The 14912-nt window shown below is 38.4% G+C and overlaps 1 protein-coding gene across 1 annotated transcript; it reads left to right on the top strand.

Annotated features, from left to right (window-relative positions):
• Positions 1-283: 283 nt before the first annotated feature.
• On the top strand, positions 284-13815 carry LOC311290836 (sodium- and chloride-dependent GABA transporter 2-like; the record flags this gene model as incomplete). Its single annotated transcript, XM_084409549.1, has 14 exons — positions 284-422; positions 523-657; positions 1274-1414; positions 1513-1600; positions 1744-1876; positions 2706-2840; positions 5117-5220; positions 5399-5523; positions 5652-5764; positions 10755-10892; positions 12818-12920; positions 13021-13121; positions 13299-13469; positions 13675-13815. 14 exons carry the CDS (start codon positions 284-286, stop codon positions 13813-13815), a joined length of 1767 nt encoding a protein of 588 aa, XP_084265675.1.
• Between the last annotated feature and the right edge of the window lie 1097 nt (positions 13816-14912).

Here is a 14912-nt window from a genome sequence, read left to right as displayed (position 1 = left end):
AAACTAGCCACTTTGCATTATTTCACTTAGTAACATTATTTTACTAATTTTAACCTACCCATTACATCAAATTATATTTTTTTATTATACTGATCTAGTAACTTTTCTGTCTTTGTTTCTAAAATAACGTAACTGTGGTTGGCAGTTCAGCTGGGGAGGATCCGTCAATAAATAGCTTGAAGCATTTGTATAAACTTTTAACTAACAGGATTCAGTACATCAACCACCACTGCAGAATTAGGATAGCCTGGACCTTCATGTAATCGTGTGGAAACTGTGTGGAATGGACAGAATAGAAGGACAAATAGAGGAGAGAGGGTACTGGGGCAGTAAAGCAGAGTTTCTTCTGGCTGTGGCAGGGAATGTGATTGGACTGGGTAATGTGTGGAGGTTTCCGTATCTCTGCTACAAGTATGGAGGAGGTATGAAACCAGCAGCGACCTAAATACATAATACACTCATGCACTTAGAATTCTTTCAGCGATATTTAAATAATGTATTATTGTACTGGTGTATTCTCAGGGGCGTTCCTGATACCCTACCTGGTGTTTGTTGTTACCTGTGGGGTGCCTCTGTTCCTACTAGAGACCGCAATGGGACAGTACACACGGGAAGGAGGCATTACATGTTGGCATCGCCTCTGTCCACTGGCTGAGGGTGAGAATTGTAGAAACAAAACATCGCTTTATAAAAGATTTAAACATTTTTTTTAATGAAATTTTGTTCATCTTTTTGCATCCAAACACTTTTAATGTCATGCAGTTGTATACACGTCGCAGTGGCAAAGGCACCATGGTAACACTTTATTTTACAGTGTCCTTGTTACATTTGCTTACTCCAGCAATATCTGTAAATTATGCATAATAACATGCAACTAACCCTAAACCAAGTACTATTTCCAAACCTTGACCCTATAGTTAGTATAATTAATATTACGCAGTACTTAAATGTATAATTACACTGTATTTATACATTTAATAGACACCTTAGAATAAAGTGTAACCGAAACCATTTATTTCATTAAATCAACAGATTTCTTTTTTAGTTAATATAAGTGAAGAATATGAACATATGATCCAGTAGAAAAAGACTTCAAAAGAAAACATTTGGTTTAATAAATAGTCAGTAGAAAGAACCAAAACATAAAGTGCATATAGTGTAAAAGCAACAGATACTACATTTGGGTAAATCTCAGTAAATCATCTTTTAATTCTCTCATTAATTATCTCTTTTTAAGTCTCTTCTAGTCAGTGTTTCTGTTTGCTTTTTTCAGGTATTGGCTATGCAGGACAACTGATACTTCTGTACAGCTGCATGTATTACATCGTCATTCTGGCTTGGGCGCTTTTCTACCTCTTCTTCTCTTTCAGTGCCCAACTGCCTTGGGACAGCTGTGACAACACCTGGAACACAGGTGAAAAAAAAAATGAAAAAAAAAAGTAACATCAAACCTATAAACAATAAATGCCATCTGCTGAATATCTTTTTTTTTTTTCTCTCTCTCTCTCTTAGATGGCTGTGTAAATCTTGCTGCAAAGAATTTGACCATCAACCGGACATCTCTAATGAATTCAACACCTGCAGCTACTGAGTTCTGGGAGTAAATAAATACTAATTGTAAACTAATTGTTTTGCATGAACATTCTGCTTTAGCAAAAGTTATAGTAATTAAGCACATACATTTTTAACTATTCATTTGTTCATTAAACACAAAGGAAAATGCTTGTGTTTCTCTCTTTACAGGCGCAGAGTGTTGGCTCTCTCTGGGGGTATTGAGGAGATTGGAAAGATCAACTGGGAGATTCTTCTGTGTCTCATTGCAATGTGGTTCATATGTTATTTCTGTATCTGGAAAGGAGTCAAATCTACAGGCAAGGTGTGCAAGAATGTCACTTTATTTATCGATTACTTTCCATAAAGTCAATATTAGCCCTAGTTATTGTTAAGAAATTAGCATTTTGTCATATTGCTCACATTGGTTTCCTTTTAAGTGTATAGTAGGTGTAGCCTGGAAATCCAGACCCAAATCCGAAAGATTAAGGGTCTGGCTTTGAGTAATGAAAATCGTCCTACTTGAGGGGCGGCACCAAGCATGCTTTTGAAAATCTCACTGCACGCAATTGGATAACACTACGACCAGTCACAACAATACACGGGGTGACGTATCCAGAGCCCCATTCACTTTGCTACCAGCAGAGCTAACTGGTAGATTAGACTCTTGCTGTATCCGGTCGGCAAAACAGCAAAAACGTCCTTCTTGCAAAGGGACGATTCGAGCGCCGTCTTCTGTTCCTCTTTTAGATAAAAAGCCAAGTCTAACTCGTTTATTGTAGTGGCCAAAGCCGTTTCAAACAACTGGTGTTCATCCATAGCCATCTTGCAATGTTTACTAATGACTTCGACGTCGTAACGCTGTCGTCATCTGTTTAGCTCACATCAGATACACCGATATAATTGGTGCAACTTGGCTACAAGGGCATAGTTAATGAGCATCATTACTCAATGCCAAAGTGACGCGCTGAGCAAATTCAAATTGTGCTCTTGCGAGAACTCTGGATTTCCAGGGTAGAGTAGGTGTGCAGGAGGGAACAAGTATGTTCCAGCTGTGTGGCAGAAGGACAACAAACTTCATTGGTTATATCAATTGTTTTCTTTTTTGGCATCAAATTTACATGTCCCTTTCTTGCATTATGGCTGTACTGTAGGTGGTGTATTTCACAGCCACATTTCCTTATGTGATGCTACTGGTTTTGCTGATTCGTGGGTTGACTCTTCCTGGAGCTCTGCAGGGGGTTGTGTTTTACCTGTACCCTGAACCGGCCCGTCTTGCTGACCCACAGGTAATCATCCATCTTCCCTCTACCTCACTGTGACCTAATAACAGCATTAAAGGGATAGTTCACCCAAAAATGAAAATTAGCCCATGATTTACTCACCCTCAAGTGTATATTGTATGACATTCTTCTTTCAGACGAATACAATCTTATATTATACATTAAATAGTTATATTACAAATAGTTATTTATAGTTATATAAAAAAATGTCCTGGCTCTTCCGAGCTTTATAATGGCAGTGAATTGCTGTTTCTATTTTGAAGTCCATAAAAGTGCATCTATAAATCCATCATAAACGTGCTCCGCACGGCTCCGTGAGGTTAATAAAGGCCTTCTGAAGTGAAGTGATGCGCTTGTGTAAGAAAAATATTCCTATTTAACAAGTTACAAAGTAAAATTCTAGCTTCCGGCTAGAGCCAAGATCGTCCCTTATTTTCCTTTGCTGAAGTTGGCAACCCTACCAAGAACAGTACAATATAATAGTCTAGAAATCTGGAAGCCCCCTTCAGAGCGGCTTCTAGACGCTCCACGGCAAAAAAAAAAAAAAGTCCAGATGGTTTTATTTACAACACTTTTTGACTCAAAATCCTGAAATGTTTTCCTCAAAAAACTTAATTTCTTTTCCACTGAAGAAAGAAAGACATGGACAATTTCGGATGACATTGGGGTGAGTAAATTAAATTATCAGGAAATTTTCATTTTGAGATGAACTAATCCTTTAAGAGTATTTACTCTTTGCCATATCAACAATATATAGAGAAAAAATTGTGCCGAAATTCAGAAATCTTTGGAAGATATCACTGACCATTTATTTAACCATAACAAAAGTAAATTTCTTACTTATGTTAATTTTTCATCTCAATTTTTTGTGTTTATTTAAAATTAATAGTCTCCAATATGTTATTTAAAGCAGCACTCAGTAGCTTCGGGATTTCTTCGCTGTATTCTCGCTTTTTGCTCGCAGGTTTCTCTCTAGAGCTCCCCCCACAGGAGTAGATATTTGACAACACTGTTGTAAAAACTCGTTGGTGATTCTCAGACACCAGAGGCTAGTAGATCAACGACATCAAAGCAGATGGGACATTCTTTAAAACGTCTTCTTCATTCGGGTTCAAACAGCGTGAGGGAGCGCAATAATGACAGCATTTTAGCAGATTTATTTTGGCCGTAAAGCAGTTGTTTACATCGCGAGACCTGATATCACGCGATCCCCAAAGTTGCAAGTGCGTATTTTCCGCTCACGGGCACCAGGGGGGTGCGAAACGACCACCATTCAACCCGAAATAAGTATTATAACCATTCCAATGACTCCGAAGCTGTTCAGTTAAGGTACAAAAGTTACTTAGTTCACCTTTAACAGTTGATATAGTTCTTTAAAGCTTCGCTAACTAGCAGAAGACACTAGTCGGGTTTAAATCCCAGTTTCGCAGGTGGGGCATGTTTTAACACTGCGTTACAATGTTCCACTATTAGAACTATACTTATTATATTCTATACCTTTATGAATTCTACAGAGAAAACATGAGTAAAAGGTGAATAAAGACTGAGACTCAATGTTCAGAAATTATTAATTATTACTATGTTTTGAACTATGTTGTATAGCTGTGTTTTGCGGTGTGTTTGTTGTCAAACTCAAAAATGTGTTTATTTTTAATTATTTAAAAAATGATTAGATCAGATAGCATTTAAAGCTGTCATATGGTCATGTTACAATGCGCCCCTCCTATGGCAACATGCCCCACCTATGGTATATCAAGAAAAAAGTATGCACTGTATTAATAAAACAAAACCACATAATTGTACTAGACATGTGTGAAATTAATAAAAAAAAAAAAATAATAATACTCTAAACCCTAAGTAGATTTACACAAACTGAGAGAGTCAAAAAGTGTTACGTTTTGCCCCGCTCTCCCTATTTGCCCAAGAAAGTACTGGTAATATATGGTACAGTAACTACATGGGTTAAGGTTAGGTTTAGGGTAGGTGAAGGGTTAGTATCTAGTTATAATCCAGTTACTGTAATTGTTATAATAAGCACATAGTATTTGCATGCGAAACAGGACTGTCCAATAAAGTGCTACCATATTTTACAATACAATATGAACACAATAAGTATGTAAGTACATTGTACCTAACACTTGTTTTATGGAAGTTAAAGACACCTAATTTAACATTACCAAAAAACACACATAAACATTTTTTTTGTAACTATCTAATCTATTTATTTTTTTTATTTTTTTATTATATTATTAAATTGAAATTGAGGTGCTCTGTGTGTGTAGGTTTGGCTGGAGGCCGGAGCTCAGATCTTATTTTCCTACAGTGTGTCTGTTGGCACTCTCACTGTTTTTGGCAGCTACAATAAATATAACAACAACTGCTACAGGTTAGTATTAAGGCTTTCAATAAAATGACAGTACCAAAGAATGAGCATATGAATGTTTTTAACAATTGAATAATTAACTATTTGTTATGTTGTACACTATGAGCAAGATGTTTTTGAAATGTTATGATGCTCAGTCAGCAAATGGTAGACGATATGTGTTTTTATCTACATTTATCAGGGACTGCTTGTGGCTTTCACTTCTGAACAGCAGCACCAGTTTGGTGGCTGGCTTTGCAGTGTTCTCTGTTTTGGGCTTCATGGCCCAAGAGCAGGGCGTCCCCATAGGAGAGGTGGCAGAATCAGGTAATGCAGTTTTTCATGGAAACACAGGAGGCATTATAAGACAATTGAAATGTTGCAAACCAATACTGTATTTAAGTAATTACTAAGAACATGGAATGCTTAAAATAATATCTCTCTTTCTATGTCAGGTCCAGGACTAGCGTTCATAGCTTATCCACAGGCAGTAGCCATGATGCCTCTCCCTCAGTTGTGGGCTGTTTGTTTCTTCATCATGATTATTTTGCTGGGGATAGATACACAGGTGAGCTTAAACTAACACATACACATAAGTTGTAATACCTTGAACTAAAAACTGCAAATGACTACAAATGTTTGTTTGAAGTATTGAAAGAATACCAATATAAATTGATTCATCAAACAAAAATAAATGTTAAATATAAATGCAGTGAGCACTAATCTGCATTAGTGTAATTAATTAGTGTATTTGTAATTAAGAATATAATTACATTTAATATTTATATTTATATTTCCCCTTCAAGGGGGCTTACGCTGCATCGAGATTAACGCTATGGAAGCGCTCTGCGTGATTGCATCGTGAAGCACTTGTGAAATCAGTCCAATGGCGTATAGGCAGGTGACGTCATGGCAGGAAGCTATAAAGTGCACCCAGACCAAACATTGTCAGCTTCTGTGCCCTCAACAAGCGCTCTGTGTAAATTTGTCTCTGTCTATTTATTGTTGTTTGTCCTCAAGCATATATATATTTAGACAGGAGTATAATGGCGAGCAAACATGCGATTTATGTGTTGTTTGTTTGGGAGTGGAGCATGCATGTCAGCTCTAGTAAAAGGGAGCTCACAGTAGCCGCGTTTCCATTACCCTTCAAATTGCGCAAATTGAAATCGCGAATTGAAAATACGCTCAATGGAAACACGTCAATTTCGCAAAAACTCCCATTTATCGCAAAAAAGTTTTTGCGCTCGCATTAGGTGGTTTTTCAGGCAATTCGAAAAACACTGTAAAAAATTTCTAACCCTCCCAAATCAAAAATTTCAAGTGACCGATAACATCTAAATTTTTCAATTGGCCCAAGTGAAATTCTTGTTGCAATAGTCTGTTAACATTGGCTCAATGAGAAATAATACGTCAGACTAATTGAAAACTTTAGATGTTATCGGTCACTTGAAATTTTTGACTTGGGGATGTAATTTTTTTTTTACAGTGAAGGAATATTTCGCAAAACTGCAATGGAAACGGTGCGGTGTGTTTGGACAGAATACGAGACAGTTCTTGAGAAGAAAGAATGATAGAAATACTGGATTCTAAACCTCAAAGAAATGCCACAATCAAGACCTCGGAGCAGAAATGAGTGAGAAAAACCCAGAAACACCTCATATGTGCCGCTTACAGTAAGGGTCTTTCCTTGCCATTAATGCTTGGATAACACGCCTACGTTTCCTTCCATTAATAATAATAACGTCTAGTGCGGTACGTTGCTGTGATATATATATAAACTTACCAACGTCCGTTGCCATGATTTTTGGAATAACTTATCGCGAGAGGAAAAAATGACGTTTTAGTCGCATAACATCGATTAATGGAAACGGCGTCATTTCGCAATAGTTTTTGTCGATATTTAGAAAAAAATCGCAAAAGTTTTGCGCAGATCTTTAATGGAAACGTGCCTAATGTTCATTCATAAATTCCCGACATGTAAAATATACACTATCGAGAGTTTTATCTCCGCTCCTGATGGCTTTCTTCTAGAGGGGAGAAAGTCATTAAAGATTATTTGGCTCGGATCTCACGTTTGCCGAAGCCGCCCGTAGATTACGGGTCTGCAATAAAGATTCTGTGATTCTGTCTCAGATCTTGCGTGCCCCAAGGCAGTGCGTAGATTACAAGGCTGCAATAAGAATATAGTGGTTCGGATCTCGCATTTGCCGAGGCAGCGCGTAGAGTGGCTCGGATTTCGCGTTTGCCAAGGCAGCGCATAGATTATGGGTCTGCAATAAGAATCTAGTGGCTTGGATCTCACGTTTGCTAAGGCAGCGCATAGATTATGGGTCTGTGATAAGAATCTAGTGGCTTGGATCTCGCGTTTGCTGAGGCAGCGCATAGATTATGGGTCTGTGATAAGAATCTAGTGGCTTGGATCTCGCGTTTGCCGAAGCAACACGTAGACTACGGTCCGCAAAACATGCATAGGTGACTAAGCAGACTGGATTTCCCTTTCTCTCTTTTTCCTATGATTGTGCACAAACTAATTAGGTGTGTTTGCAGACTATTATTTATGGTTCTTTTTGTGTTTGAGATTATAACATGAATGTTCAGCCAGTCATTCAGACCACGTATTCGTGTCTGCTTGTTTCTGGGCTGCATTTCATTCTGAGGATTTAAATGAAATACTTGTCTGGCTTTGGAAGTTAGATGTCTGTATGAAAATACTGTATTCAGCCTTTCATCTAGACCGAGCTTTTCGTCTGGTTGGTTTTTGGCTGCATTTAATTTTGAGGAATTAAATGTTAAATACTCATCTGATTTTGATGTCTGTATTAATTCACCTTTCATCCAGAGCGTTTTTAATTGTCTGGTTGTTATTTGGCAGCATTTCATTTGAGAAATTAAAAAATATATACTCATCTGATCTTTGAGGAGTTAGATGTCTGTATATTAATACTATTCAGCTTTTCATCCGGACTGGTTACACTTGTCTGGTTGATCTTTGTCTGCATTTATTCCATTTATTAAATGGATAACACCTCATTATATGGTGCCCATCTCCCTTCGGTGCCCTCAGGGGCCGTTCTGCCAACCCCATCAGCTCATGTGCTTTGGGGCGCAGCGGTCTCCAGCGAGATATAGTCTCATTGTCTGGCTCGCATGAGGAGGGTTTAAGAGGGGTCAGTTCGGTTGTTTCCTGCCGGTCATCCATTTCAGGGCTAGAGACCAGTCTCGAGATGCAAGTTACTTTAGCAGTCTCAGCATTCAGTAAATCTGGAGTAAAACAAATATATATATTTTTGGGTGAACTATCCCTTGATTTTTTTTTACTCCAGAATTACTCAATGTAAGAGAATGAGATTTTCTATATTTTTTTCATTGATATTTCATTTCATGGGAGGTATGTACAGTACATAAGTAGCTTCACAGAGACTACAAAGTCAATTAAACTAAGCCAGTTAAAAAAAATTGCCAAGACCATGTGGGGTCTTTTTTGGTCCTCCAACACCAATGAATATTGCATATACATAAAAGTGTCACGACAGATTTTCTGCCCCTTATAGTAGTAATCTAGGCGATGACGTTTACGCACAGTCTGTGATCCGGTTTCTTCCCCACAGTGCAAGTGACTTCGTATTTGAGCTAAAACTACCATGTCGAGTACAGTATTGTCCATCTCCAAATGACTCATCCTGAGTGACTGCAATTTTCATCCTTGAAAAATTAAGAACACTTTTCCCTATTGAAATACTTGCAGTTGCAAGAGAAACCTATTTTCAGTTTCACATCTGGACTTCCAGCATTAGAACACTCACTCTAAACGCTCACTCTAAAACTCCCTGCACAAGGAAACTGTGCTGTCATCACTTGGATCCAGTTAACCGCCTGGTTGGTACAGTGCTAGAATTTCTGCAGGATTGATTCTCCGCAGGGTTATTCATCTCCACTCTAAAGGTTTACGTGGTGGACTAGTTGCTTACCACTCATCTTTGGGTGGTGTCTTTGGGGAGAAACCATTGGTGTTTCCTCCGTGGTGCGTCGGATCAGGAGAAGTATGGCGGCTTGGTCAGCCTTATAATAGGGGTATCCCTACAAGAAGTGTGTGATGCAGCAGGCTGATCCTTTTCGCACACATTCGTCAGGTTTACAATCTAGATTTGGGCTTTACCCCTGGGTCCCAGGTGATCCTGTCTTTGTTGTGCTCGCCTGATTTCACACAAGACAGGCACTGGTCCCTATGGCAGCATTGGTATGGACATTCTCATAGTGTCAATGTCGACGTAGTGGTCCGCAGCATTCGACGACGAATACGTGGTCCTCGATTACAACTATAATGCTGCAACGCTGCGTCGCCCTGCCATACTTCCGGCGTGCCGGTGATCGACATGCTTCACGACGCAATCACACAGAGCGTTCCTATAGCGTCAATCCCGACGCAGCATCTCATTCCTTCTTCAGGGAACCGAGGTTACAGTCGTAACCGAGACGTTTTGTTCTAAAAAATAAATATATATATATATATATATATATATATATATATATATATATATATATATATATATATATATATAATATTTTTTATTATTATTATTTAAAAATTCACTAATTTCTTAATTTATTATTTAGGAAAATTTGGCCAAGTCAACCATATAGTTAAAAGGAATAGGTCACTTAAAAATGAAAATTCTGTCATTATTTACATTACCCTCAAGTTGTTTAAAACCTGTATGAATTACTTTCTTCTGCTGAACACAAAGGAAGATATTTGTAAGAATGTCGGTAACCAGACAGTTGATGTACCTCATTGACTTCCATAGTATTATTTTTCTTCTGCTGAACACAAAGGAAGATATTTTGAAGAATGTCAGTAACCAGACAGTTGATGTACCTCATTGACTTCCATAGTATTTTTTTCCTACTATGGAAGTCAATGGGGTACATCAACTGTTTGGTTATCGACATTCTTACAAATATCTTCTTTTGTGTTCAGCAGAAGAAAGAAATTCATACAGGTTTGAAGCAACTTGAGGGTGAGTAAATGATGTCAGAATTTTCAGTTTTAAGTGAACTATTCCTTTAAGCACTTCATATAACCCAGTGTACTTTCAGCCTAGATACACCATATCTGTGGCAAGCTGTCAGTTACCCCAGACAATAATTTTGACTTGTCTCTCTGCATACAAAAATATGTTTACAATAAAGACACAAATGCATCCACAATGTCCCTGACCATGAAAGTGAACTCTGACTTTTTTTTATTGCATTACTTTGGGTGTAAAATTTTGATGAAGTAAATTAATGTAGGTAAATGCAAATATGTGCACTATAGATTATGACATGGAAAAACACAAGGTAAATGTTGGAGGTCATGAACTGCAAACATTTTATTTAGAGTCATTTTCAGACTTGTGAAGTGTAAAGACAGCATCTGCAAATACATTTGGGCTATTTTGGTGTTGGAAAAACAGCTTCCAGTGTGATACAGGGATAGTGCACCCAACAATGAAAATACTGTCATCATTTCCTCACTCTCATCGTACCAAACCTATATGACTTTCCCTTTGAAGTTTGCTTCAATGGAAGCTGTCATGACATCAGTGATAGACCTGTTCCCTGTGGTGCTGCGCAAAGCAGGACGACGAGAAATGTTACTCCTAGTCTTCTGTCTCACTTGCTTCTTTGGTCAGCTCATCATGGTTACAGAGGTAAGGAGAGTGTGTTTGTGTGTGAGAGAGAATAAAATGAACTAAAGTTACCTATAATGGCCTAATGTTGAAGGGATAGATCACCCAAAAATGAAAATTCAGTCATCATATACTCACCCTCAAGCTGTTCTTAAATGATGTTTTATTAACAAAGTTCGGGAGGAGCAGGTTCAGATAATTAACCAAATTATGCACAGCTGGAGATTAATCAGTAATCAACTCAATGACAGAGTATAAATTCACAGCAGACCTATCTCTGTTCATTGAAAGTTTGTCAGCATCCCTCCTCCACCCCATCTCCTCACTTCCAGTTCCATCTACACTTACCAACTGGGGGGAGTACTCTGGGTTCGGGCCTAACTCCGAGCTCGGAGCCCTCTCCCCGGACAGTACGCCAAATACGCATAAACTTATTGTACTATTATATGTAGATGTGAACTTGTGAAACTGTATTAATTTCTTTCTTCTGCTGAACAGGTTTTTTTTTTTTTTTCATTCAATGGAAGTCACTTGGGGCTTTCGCACCAAGTAGTTATAGGAACAACTTTTTTTTTTTTAAGTCAGTTTTAGGAACTTCCCCTAGAGCCATTTTCCTGGTTACATTCACACTGCCAATAGGAACTCTGAAGTGACATAAGCTAGCTGACCGTGATGTAATTTAAGAGCACCATTCTAGCTGAGCAGTTTTGCTTGGTCCCTTCAAATTTGTGTTGGATTTCCACCATAGAGTAAAGGTTATAGACTTCACTGTTGGTTCATCTATCACTGTTTTCCATGTTCGTGGAGTAAACTGTGTGTTTACACTGCTTTTTATAAATGCCGGTTGCCGGTGCTTTCTAATCAACGTACCGTTGTGTCACTGGTAATTCCTTTTGTGCTGGGTTAGACCCTACTCTGAAGTGAATAACTAAAATGGTTCCCAGTTCCTGTGGTGCGAACATGCCAAAAAGGGGGTACTTCCTATTAGCTTAGATCCTCCCCTGAGTGAGCTGTACACAGTCTGCCATGTTTATTTCTGCACTAGAGCAGCTAGTGGTAACACAAGAATGTATCAGCTAAATATATGTTGTTGGCTGTAGGAATAAAGATTCATTCATTTATTCATTTGATCAAGAGATCATTTACTCCTGGTATCTGAGCAACTGCAGATGGCATGGGTTACATTTATTTTTGAATGGCATGTGCCCAAAAAATAGGTAATACTTATATGTTTGTGCTAACCTTTTGTTTAACATTTATTATAATAAACTGCATTAGGCAAGTGTCATGGTATGACATAAATAAAATCTGACTACAGTAATTAAGCGAAACGATACCATGTCTATATGTTGCATATATTCTCTGGCTTTGTAGGCATCCTATCACAGTTCCCACATGAGCATCTGAACAATTAATGTGTATGACGCAACATAATCCCCAACTCTGGTTCATGCAAGTAGGGCTGAACTCTATTTTTTACATAAGCAGCCATATTGGTGGTTTTGTTGTTGTTGTTGCCAGAGTGTCTGAGACACAAGCTGTAAAGGCACAGCCCTCTCCTACAAAGGGGCTTATTGCAGCTTATTGATCATTCGATCCAATCATTTCCCAATGGACAACTTCACTGACACTGACACATTCTGTAGACACATGAGACTTACATCTTGTAATAAGGGACATGATAGGTCACCTTTAAGGATGTAGTGTTTGGTCCTCATCATTATATGAGTGAGTTAAAAGAGAACAAGTGTTTTATTGTAAATATTTTACTGTTACTTGACAAATATTTGAAAAGTTTTAGTTTGAAAGAAACATTCTAAAAAAAACTTCTAGAGCTGTAAAATTGAGGGCCTGTGCAATTTGATTTAATTAATCTGTGTTTTATTTTTTTACAACCACAGTAACTTAATCTGGCCCTAGCTGTAATGTTTTATTGTGGCCTGCAGGGGGGGATGTATGTATTCCAGTTGTTTGACTACTATGCCTGTAATGGAGCCTGTGTTCTGTTCCTGTCTGTGTTTGAGTCTCTGGCCATGGGTTGGATCTTTGGTGAGTCACACACAGGTTACAGACCATAACATAATAAAGTCAACAGAATACAATGACAATGCTAGAAAGCCAGTAAAGCTAAATCATCTACACTCCACAGGGGCTGAGAGAATGTTTGACATTATTGAAGACATGACAAAGTCACGCCCCAACTACATATTCATGTTGTGCTGGAAATACCTGACTCCTCTCGTGTCCCTGGTGAGTGTCTGAATTTCATACATACGTTTGGATTTGTCTTGTCTTAATGGATATGAATTGGTTTTGAATTCCTGAAGCGTTCTCAACCATAAACACCTCAGTTGAATTCAGTTCTTACAATCCTTTCTCTTTTCCATCCTTTTTCACCATTTCTCTTTTTCCTCTGTCCATTCTCAGGTGTCTTTCATCTGTTCTATGGTGGAGTACCAGCCCCTGACTTTTAACCGTTGGTATGTGTACCCGGATTGGGCGTACGCACTAGGTTGGTTACTGGCCCTGTCCTCCATTCTGCTGGTGCCTGGATGGGCGCTGGGCCGAATGTGTGCTGGGAAAGGGAGTCTGAAACAGGTGAGGATGAAAAGATATTCATCTCTGACATTTGAAAAGATAAAAAAGCCTCTGGGATCTCAGATGAGATCAAAACAGGGATGCAAATGTAAAACTAACTATTTAACCAATGTTAATCTACTGAAATTAACCAAGAGAATTTAATCTGCTTTCAAATTTCAGTACTACCTAACTGTTGTTTCCCTGTATTTGTGTGTCTTGGCAGCGTTGGTGTCACCTGTGTAGTTCTGATACAGAGCTTCCTCTCACCTCTAAACAACTAGCTGTAATGAAGAAAACTGCTTTCACTGCAGAGATGGAAGACTTAGTCAGGACGGACACAGAGGAACATGAAAATGGACTTTGAAAGAAAAATTATTGTATTTTGTAGTCAGTCTTTTCATTGCTATTCTAGTGAATAAAAACCTGAAGAAACAAGGACCAAAATGTATTTTTTCATCTCAAGAAACAGGTAACAGCTGTGCTCAACACACAGGTTAGAGTCAGAGGATGTGTCTAAACCAGACACGTTGTTTCAGACTAACTTTGTATTTCTGCTCTCAATTTTTTAATTCACACTAACAAACTGGGGGGTACTGTTAACTTGCATAAGGGATTTGCAGCCCAGTGTGAACCGGTGGAGATGAGGAAGATTCACAGCCAGGAAAAGGTGGACTGCCCACAAGTGGAACTTGCCAGGTGAATCAGTGCTGCAGTGGCAATAATGCGGTCATTACCAGACCATCATGGTTAAAAGGTAACTGAGGGCCTAACTTTCAATTTACCAGTCGATCTATGTTCCGAACCCTCACCTATGGTGATTAACTTTGATTAGTGACAAAAAGAACGAAATCACAGCTACAATCAGCAGAAATGTAATTTCTCCACAGAGTGTCTAGGCTAGGGTGAAGCTCGGGCATCCAGGAGGCACTCGGAGTAAACCCATAGCATTATTCCCATGGCAGGCGTTTGGTTTAGCTCACTTTGTATTGCTTGGCATTATGCCTCTGGAGCATGCTAAAGTTTATTTTAGATCATTTTCCAAGGTTTGGTATGGATTTCATGCCTTTGAGGGGGATTTTGTCTGGAAAAGAGGAGAAGACACCTGTGTTGCAATTGATCAGCTCAAGCAGGTTGTCTCTGATGAATATCCAGTATAAGATTCAAAGCATCAAGTTCCCATTGTTTTGGGACCTATATAATATCAAAGCTTTAGTGCTGAAAACAGTGTATGTCTAATGTGTTTAAGCCTCTCTATTAAAAAATAAGACTATAAGACAACAAATGCCTATGTCTTTATCATAAGACACATTACTAACAACTTTTATAAACACATTACATTAGTTTTAATAAACTATACTTATAACTATATTTAAGTTAGAGTAGACAATGAATTTATGTGCACATAAATGGTGCTGATTCAGGTTTGGACCTCTACAAAAGCAGTACCATTGCTCCGTGTAT

Source organism: Rutilus rutilus (genome assembly GCF_951802725.1).
Source record: "Rutilus rutilus genome assembly, chromosome: 5".
Taxonomy (NCBI): domain Eukaryota; kingdom Metazoa; phylum Chordata; class Actinopteri; order Cypriniformes; family Leuciscidae; genus Rutilus; species Rutilus rutilus.
This window is presented reverse-complemented; position numbering and strand designations above follow the sequence as displayed.